The 8,767-nt window shown below is 57.5% G+C and overlaps 1 protein-coding gene across 1 annotated transcript; it reads right to left on the reverse strand.

Annotated features, from left to right (window-relative positions):
* Positions 1–552: 552 nt before the first annotated feature.
* Positions 553–6,153, reverse strand: LOC141947704 (uncharacterized). The gene is made up of 7 exons (XM_074879085.1): positions 5,802–6,153; positions 5,218–5,486; positions 4,927–5,043; positions 4,178–4,374; positions 3,734–3,915; positions 2,270–2,350; positions 553–938 (listed from the first exon to the last, which is right to left on the reverse strand). Exons 1-7 carry the CDS (start codon positions 5,938–5,940, stop codon positions 778–780), a joined length of 1,146 nt encoding a protein of 381 aa, XP_074735186.1. The 5' UTR covers positions 5,941–6,153; the 3' UTR covers positions 553–777.
* Positions 6,154–8,767: the final 2,614 nt, after the last annotated feature.

An 8,767-nucleotide genomic window follows, 5' to 3' on the forward strand; every position in this document is an offset into this window, starting at 1 on the left:
GCCCCGACTCCAGGGGGTCACGCTGGCCAGGCCGCCAGCAGCCAGAAAGCCGCCAGGGCTGGGTAAACAGCCCTCCCGTGCTTACAGGGTGGGCGTGGGGTCTGGAGAGCCCCATTTCCCTCTCAGCACGGAGACAGCGCCGCTCACTCTCCTGACAGGGACGCCCTTCTCTCCGGGCAGCCAAACCGTGGGGCAAGGTGGCAAAAGGCTAGAGACCCGAGCCCTGCTTACAGGGAGGTCACCCAGTGCATCGCTGGCCAGGGCACCAAAGGTGCTGACAATGGTCTTGTGTGACCGCAGCCCCGGTAGCGGGGAGGCCCCTTTGCCCAGAGCTCCCTTCTCTTGCCCCGCTCCTCCCTTCAGCCCGCCACTCCTCATGATGCCTCGTCTTTCTTCTCCAGGAGCTGCTGCTCAGAAGGAGGGTGCAGTCAGGCAGCAGCTCCCCCACCCAGAGCACAGAGGGAAGCCGGCCCCCGGAGGGAGGTCCCCACAGCACTCCGCGCCCCCCCCCCATACCCCCCCCCCCCGCCCCAGCCGAAAAAACCTCACAGATCAGCTTTTCTCACCTAGTTCGTGCTTCAGTGCTTCCTGCAGGGACGACTGTGATGGGCACTCGTCTGCTCCGGGCTCCTGGCTGCGTCCAGCGGGGCCTTGGACCCTCCTCAGCCCCTGAGGCGATGGCGCTCCCCCCCCAGGCAGCTCCAGTCCACCCCCACCCTGCCTCGCGGTGACGGCGCTCCCCCCCGCCCGCAGGCAACGACGGTGCTCCCCTTCCCCTCAGGTGGCCGCTCCGCCCCTCACAGTGCTGCTTTGCCCGGAGCACCCTTCTCTTTCCTCCACTTGTTGCCTAGACTTCCTCCACTCTTCCTGCCACTCTCTCTTGCCTTGCGGGTCCTTCCGCACGCCATGTTTGTCTCTGCTTTCTTCTCCACCACCAGCTGTTGCAAGGGCAGAAGGATGCCATTGGGTCTGAGAGGGACGCCGTTGGGTCTGAGAGGGATGGCGGCCTTTGGACAGAGCTCACCACAGCACCACCCGAATCCCGGCCGCGCCGCCCACCCCCCCCACCCCCCCCCCCCCCGAAAAAACCTCACAGATCAGCTTTTCCCACCCAGTTGGTGCTCCAGTGCTTCCCGCAGGGACGACTGCGACGGGCATTCATCTGCTCTGGGCTCCTGGCTGCATCTGGCAGGGCTGGACCTGTCCCCTTCCCCTCAGGCGGCCGCTCCGCCCCTCACAGCAACTTTCCTGCCCTTCGCCCTTCCCACAGGCAGGTCCCGCCCCCTTCCCCTCAGGTGGCCACTCCGCCCCTCACAGCGACTTTCCTGCCCTTCCCTCTTCCCACAGGCAGGTCCCGCCCCCTTCCCCTCAGGCGGCCACTCCGCCCCTCATCATGACTTTCCCGCCCTTTGCCCTTCCCACAGGCAGGTCCCGCCCCCTTCCCCTCAGGCGGCCGCTCTGCCCCTCATGGTGACTTTCCCGCCCTTTGCCCTTCCCACAGGCAGGTCCCGCCCCCTTCCCCTCAGGCGGCCACTCCGCCCCTCACAGCGACTTTCCTGCCCTTCCCTCTTCCCACAGGCAGGTCCCGCCCCCTTCCCCTCAGGCAGCCGCTCCGCCCCTCATAGCGACTTTCCTGCCCTTCCCTCTTCCCACAGGCAGGTCCCGCCCCCTTCCCCTCAGGCGGTCGCTCCGCCCCTCACAGCAACTTTCCCGCCCTTCGCCCTTCCCACAGGCAGGTCCCGCCCCCTTCCCCTCAGGCGGCCGCTCCGCCCCTCACAGCGACTTTCCTGCCCTTCCCTCTTCCCACAGGCAGGTCCCGCCCCCTTCCCCTCAGGCGGCCGCTCCGCCCCTCACAGCGACTTTCCCGCCCTTCGCCCTTCCCACAGGCAGGTCCCGCCCCCTTCCCCTCAGGCGGCCGCTCCGCCCCTCACAGCGACTTTCCCGCCCTTCCCTCTTCCCACAGGCAGGTCCCGCCCCCTTCCCCTCAGGCGGCCGCTCCGCCCCTCACAGCGACTTTCCCGCCCTTCGCTCTTCCCACAGGCAGGTCCCGCCCCCTTCCCCTCAGGCGGCCGCTCCGCCCCTCACAGCGACTTTCCCGCCCTTCGCCCTTCCCACAGGCAGGTCCCGCCCCCTTCCCCTCAGGCGGCCGCTCCGCCCCTCACAGCGACTTTCCTGCCCTTTTCTCTTCCCACAGGCAGGTCCCGCCCCCTTCCCCTCAGGCAGCTGCTCCGCCCCCCACAGCCACTTTCCCGCCCTCACAATCTATTACCTGGGCTACAGTACTTCATTTCTTGTGGCTCTTCTGAGATGTAAGCAGTATGCGTCAGGCATCTTTTTAGAGCCAAGGCACCTTCACACACACCAATAGCGAGCAAAACTCCGGGAGATGAGAAATTTAGAGCAATGCAGGTTAAGGAGATAAGAGAGAACATTATTACATAGCCACAACTGTTGCGAGTGCAGTGGAAATCATATGTCAAACAGTGAGCCAAAGTCAGACAAGTAGCATAATGACAGCTCGGAAAAGCCCTGCAAAAGACACCGAGGACGAGATGATTGCTTTATCTCCCCAGATCGGTGTATAGCTCGGGGGAATGTGGGTGGAATCACACCTAGCACCAAGAAGCCCAACAAGGAGGAGCGGGGAGGGGTAAGAATTGCACCACCACAATCCACCCCATGACTAAAGTCAATTTATCTTGTCCATAGACTGGCAGTGTGGTTGCCTCTTGCCTCTATGCCTATAAACAGATGATGCCATAATCCAATTATAATTGAAGGGAATTTTGTGTTTTATTAGCTTCTATTAAAAAAAAATATTTTAGGGAAGTATACACACAGGGATACTTTTGTAACTGAGTGATCTGTTTAACCATCCTCCAAACCTTAATATACAATACTATTAGAAGTACTAAACATATTAAAGTTGGAATTAGGAAAATCAGACCGAGTGAAACATGGAATTAAACAGTCCTGTTGTTGTTGGTGACCATCCAAATAAGCTTTCCCACCATTGATGTTCTTCAAGGAAAGAAAAGAAAACTGTTTGGGGGGGGGGGGGGGGGGGGGGGAAAGACTTATTTACTTGTAGAAAACTGCTTAGCAACTTATTTCCTTACTTCTAGCAAGTTATAGTATTACTTATAGTATTTTTTAATATTGCTAACAATCCTGCTTGCCCGGACTGTTCTGTGGAATTTTACCAAGGACTGCTGTGTTCATCAAAACAAAGCAGTTTACTGTGAAAATCTACCAAGAACTGCAGTGTTCAGCAAAACATCATGGCTTTGTCCTTGAGGATCAGGTGTGCTCTAACTAGTTGGGCCTCGGTAATGAGTAAAGATAGCCATATACGGATGGCAGAAGTTTCATTGCTTCCCTTAAATAAGATAGCACGAGTAAACCGGCTGAAAAACATTTTTGTTGTTCAAGAAATTGGCTAAGAGAATCTGCGCATGCTCCGGGGAAAACACAAGGTGAGAAAGACTACGAGCCTTCCTCCCAAAGACCCCGAAGACGCCCCCCAGGAGGCAATGCGCAGGTGCAAAGATAACATAAACTGCTGGCACCAGCCTCTAGAACTAACCCAGCCTTACTCATGCATATGCATGTTTGTGTTATGTAATCCAGTGAATATGTATATCCACACTCTGTAAGTTTTTGGTAAAATGTGCTGGTGGTGTGCAAGCTTTGTGGAGAAATCCCCTTGCACCCCGGCTGGAGTAAAACATACCTGCTTTATAACTCCATTTCGAGTTGTAGAATCTTTTTCCGCGAATCAAAGGCCACTGCAGATCCATTGCAAGCAGCAGGGAAAACGACAGTACAGCGAGGCCTGTGCTGGTCATTATCAGCATCCCGTGGTGCTGACGGCTGCAGTCTCTGTTGTGGCATAACTTCGTCAGCCAAAGCTTTCTGGGGGGAGGCAGAGTAAAGTCCACGACCCCCACGGCTCCCGCAATGCCGACACAGCAGCTGAGGTACTGGCACCCACGGCCACACCGCCCCCCAGCCCGGGGCAGTCCCTTGCCAGCTCTAACCCGCCGCTTTCCTGCCTCCCTCCACCCTGCAAGGGCATTTCAGACACCCTCTCAGACTGTCCCTTCAAACCACCCAACCACGCAACCCACTGAGCACGACCACTGAGCCCTAAAAGCCCTGACCACTGCAAAATTACCTTCTCCTCTTGTTCAGGAGCGCTGCGGCCGGAGTAAAGCAGCAGGCGCTCGGGATGGCCTTGAAGCCTGGGGCAACTTTCTCACACCTGTGGTAGCTCACGGCCCTGGATGTGACAGTTGTGACTCCTGAACTGCAGAACGGTTTGAGGTGGGAAGGGAACTCTTGCAGGTCATCTGGTCCAACCATGCCTTGGAACTAAAAAGTAGCCACAGCGAACAAAAGAGGGGACGATTTAAAAAGACAGAGAGGGCATTAAGGAAAGAGAAGAACTCATTAAAAAGACACTGAAGGGAAAAAGAACATTTTAAAAGCAACAGGCATTGGTGAAATAAAGGAAAAAATGATCACACATGGACACCGAACTAGAACAGAGGTAGAAAAAAGAAAATTTAAAAAGTGACGGCCCTAAGGAAACACGAAATAGCAACAGCAAACTAAAAGACGTAGAATGAAAATTTAAAAAGTGACGGCACTAAGCGCAGAGACAGAAGATGAAAAAAAGGAGGGAGAGGCAGGACAAAAGCGCAGAGAGAAATGAGAAAAGGGAGCAGTAGGACAAGAGAGAGAAAGTGAGAAAGGAAGGACGGAGGAGCAGGACAGAAGAATAAAGGAGAGGTATAGGAAAGGGGGGGGGGGGGGGGGGGCAGAAATAACAGCAGCATGGAAAAGAGAGAGGTGCAGGAGAGGGGCAGGAAGGGACCGGGATGCACAAGACGGGTGACAGGGCCCCGAAGGCCCAGGACTCACCGCAGCTCTCGCTCTCAGCACTGCCGGGAGAATTTGACGGGTCAGATGCTTCTTTCTCCTTCCTTCCTCCTGCCCCTCTTCTTCTTCTGAAAATCCAGTCGCCTGGCTGTCCTCCCCCTCAAAGAATACGCGGGTGTCTCTCACCTCTTACAAGACCAGGCTTCCGACACACGCAGCCTCACTCGCTCGCACACTACGCGGCCGTACTGCGCTTGGGGTGACACACGCAGACCCTGGGTGCACGCTGGCGGCCTGGCCTGCTGCGGACTGTGAAGAGGGCTCCTTCCTCACCCAGAGAGGCAGGCTCTCTCTTCCTGCACTGGGAGGCGGGTGCTGCCCACATAGCCTTGATTTTCTCCTTCTTTCCCTTTCTCTGGCCTCTCCAGCTTCAGCAGCTCCTGGCCACGGTCCACAGCCGGGAAGGGCTCCGCCTGTCCCTTTTTGCCCCCATGCTGTGAGAAGCACAAGGCCAGGCAGAGACACCCCACACAAGCCCGAGGTGGGTGCAGTGAACAGCATCCCCAGGACAGGAACAGACCAGCACGGCCTCAGCACGGTCTCTGGAAGAGGGAAAGAAGCAGCACTGACCATTACTACCTTAGATCGCCCCCGGCCGGAGCCCCACCTTCCACAGGGGCTTCTGCAGACGCACCGAGGACCAGCCTGCTGCCCTCACCACAGGGCTTGGCGGTGGCCTGGGGCTACGGGACAGGCTTCAGGGCAGGTGCTGGAGCTCGAGGCAGCTGCACTGGGTGAGCGGGGCCAGAGCCGGCTCAGGGGGAGCTCTGGCGAGTTGCGGAGGCACCCGGCAACTGCCCCTCTTCCCCTCTACCAGCTCTCGGGGAACTGCCCGGGGCTGCCCCGGCCCGCCTCACCTCCAGCGGAACGGGACCCTGCCGCAGCGGCGGAGTGAAGCTTCCCGTCCCGCCCCCGCCAGGCGGCCGGCGGGCAGCACACACCCCCGCCCCACCAGCCGCCATATTGCAGCGGCAGCACCGGGGCACCACTGCGCATGCGCACTGCTGGCGCACGGGCACACCGGTCCTCGGGGAGCCGCGGGCAGCCCGCGGGAAACCGCACGAACCCGCCACAAAACCGCCCCTCGCGCTGCGCCGCGGGGCCGCGCCGGTAGCGAGGACTGTGCCGTGCCGCGCGCGCCCCGGGGAGCGACGCAGCTGCCGGGCAGCAGAGTGCACAAAAACTACAGCTCCCGGCGTGCCCCGGGGAGCAAACATGGCCGACAGGAAGACCAGCTCACGTGACTACAGCACCCCCCCCCCCCCCCCCCCCCCCGCACACACACACCGCCACAGCCGGCCGCCCCGCCTTTCTGACCCTACGGGGACACCGTCCTTCCCACCCCCCCCATCGCCCCCGTCGACTATGCACCCAGAAGCCCGGCCGAGCGCAGCGCCGCGCGGCTCCGGGAAGCGCCGCTGCCGCCCGGCCCCGACCCGGAGCGGCTTCTCCCGCCGGTCCCGCCGCAACGCGCGGCCCCCCCCCGTTGCGGCTTTCCCCGGCAGCCGCCAGGCGACCAACCGCGCGGCCCCGCTCACCTTCTCTCTGCCGCTCCCTCGGCTCGCACCGGCTCCTCCTCCAGCACCGCCCCGGACAGGGAGGGGCCACTGCCCGCAGCCTCACTGCCCGCCCCGGGGGCTCCTCCAGCCCGGCCCACGCTCCTCCCCCCCGGTAACTATAGCGACCAGCACTGGGATTAAGGCCATGCAGCGTGTCCTCAGTGCAGCCTCTGGAAGAGGGCAAGAGGCAGAAGCACTGACCGTTATTGCCGTAGATCGGCACCGGCGCTGCCGTTCCGCGCTTTGCGTCCCGAGCAGCCGCCGACAGCGCGCACGGCGGGGGTGGGGGGGGGGGGCGGCACTTCACGAGCATGACCATCGGGACGGCTGTGCGCGGGGAAGGTGCAATCCCGAATAGGGTCCGGGCAGGAACAGTGACCGGCGGCAGGTGCAACCCCGAATAGGGTCCGGGCGGGAACAGTGACCCGCGGCAAGGTGCAACCCCGAATAGGGTCCGGGCGGGAACAGTGACCCGCGGCAAGGTGCAACCCCGAATAGGGTCCGGGCGGGAACAGTGACCCGCGGCAATGTGCAACCCTGAATACGGTCCGGGCGGAAACAGGGACTTGGGGGAGATAGTGTGGGAGGGGTGGGTGAAACTGCTGTGGTGGGGTCATGCTTGGGCTGTGAGTTTTCAGCTGTGAAGGGAGGTGAAGTTTTGTAGAGGGGGCTTATTTGGGGGTGGTTCAGTATGTAGTGGTGCAAGAGTTGTGGAAGGAAAAGAATCAAAAATAGTAAGTCCCGAGCCATGGCCAAAATGCCTAAGACTAATCAGTTTTATTTTTTAAAACCAAAACTTTATTTATTTCATTACTCCCAGGCAACAACCCTGTTCCAGTGCTGCTAATTCCCTCTTAACGAGAGGGACTGAGGGTCAAAGCAAGACAGAGAGGGACTGAGGGTCAAAGCAAGACAGAGAGGGACTGAGGGTCAAAGCAAGACAGAGAGGGACTGAGGGTCAAAGCAAGACAGAGAGGGACTGAGGGTCAAAGCAAGACAGAGAGATACAAATACAGACAAACACACAGACAAAGGCTAAGGCAGAGAGTCAAAGTCAGAGAGACTCTAAGACAAGAGTCAGACCTAGACAGAAAGTCAAACTCAGGCATAGAGGGGCAAAGTCAGACAAGGAGAAAGACAGAGGAGCAGAGTCAGACAGAGGTAGAGAGAGAGACCAAGTCACACATCCAAAAAAACCACACTGGAGCCAACCCCAGCAACTACACCTTTTTTAAAGCTACATTACAAAACAGCTTTTACTTCTTTATTAGAGTTCGAACCAAGAGCACATACACTTTCATTGACCCTACATTGCTCAAAACCCTTTATTTACTTTTGAAACCTTACAAGCACTGCAAGCACCTTTGCTACATGCACATTACAAACCACCTTTTACATACTTATTAAACCTTGGAACCAACAGCAAATACACCTTTATTGAACCTACCTTACACAAAAATTTATGGACTTCAAAACCCCTACAACCATGATGAGTGCTTTACCTACCACTATTACCTCTCACAGCATTTATGGTCATTTCACACATGCCCATTAGCATCATGTCTTTACTAACTAGATTCATAACTGTTTAGAGACTACTATGACATACGTGACTCCAGGAACACCATTCTCAAGGACCACAGAAAAATCACCCTGACTGCAAAAACGCCATCCCTAGACTGCTCCATGTCAAAACATGGGCAACAACTGTCACCTCGCTGAGTGGCTAGGACCCGGGTGAAAAATAAAGTCCCCCAGTTAGGGTATTTTACTTTTTTCCTTAACTACTCAAAAAAACACCACCTGCAACAAAAAAACCCACATTACATTACACAGTCATGCACAGGCAAACACATTCTAAACACACCATGCATTCACCTACCCCACTAACCCCGCCCTGCTCTCAGCAAAGCCATCCCCCTCCCTGACCGCCACAACACGCCCTCACCCCGTGGCTCCATGGCTCCTCAGGAATGCCGTTCCCAGGGGCCTCCAAAACCGCCCTGCCTGCAAAAACCCCATCCCTACACTGCTCTGCATCCAAACATTGGCGACGATCGTCACCTTGCAGAGTGGCTGGGACCGGGGAAAAAAAACCCAGCCAGGGGAAAAAAAAAAATCCCCCAGCTGGGGTTTTTTTATTCTGTTTTTTTGTTTTCTACCTACTCAAAAAACACCATCTGCAACAAAAAAAACCCCAGTTACATTAAACAGTCATGCACAGGCAGACACATTCTAAACACACCACTCATTCAGCTACCCCA

This window comes from Strix uralensis, chromosome 10 (genome assembly GCF_047716275.1).
Source record: "Strix uralensis isolate ZFMK-TIS-50842 chromosome 10, bStrUra1, whole genome shotgun sequence".
In the NCBI taxonomy this organism is placed as follows: Eukaryota; Metazoa; Chordata; class Aves; order Strigiformes; family Strigidae; genus Strix; species Strix uralensis.

Bases quoted from the DNA above. Each gene is read 5' to 3' on its own strand.
- LOC141947704 (XM_074879085.1), bottom strand. From the start codon at position 5,940: ATGCGCAGTGGTGCCCCGGTGCTGCCGCTGCAATATGGCGGCTGGTGG. The intron at 5,487-5,801 runs GTGAGGCGGGCC...TCCCTCTTCCAG, and splicing joins AGGGTCCCGTTCCGCTGGAG to AGACCGTGCTGAGGCCGTGC. The intron at 4,375-4,926 runs GTGAGTCCTGGG...GCTACTTTTTAG, and splicing joins TGCTGAGAGCGAGAGCTGCG to TTCCAAGGCATGGTTGGACC.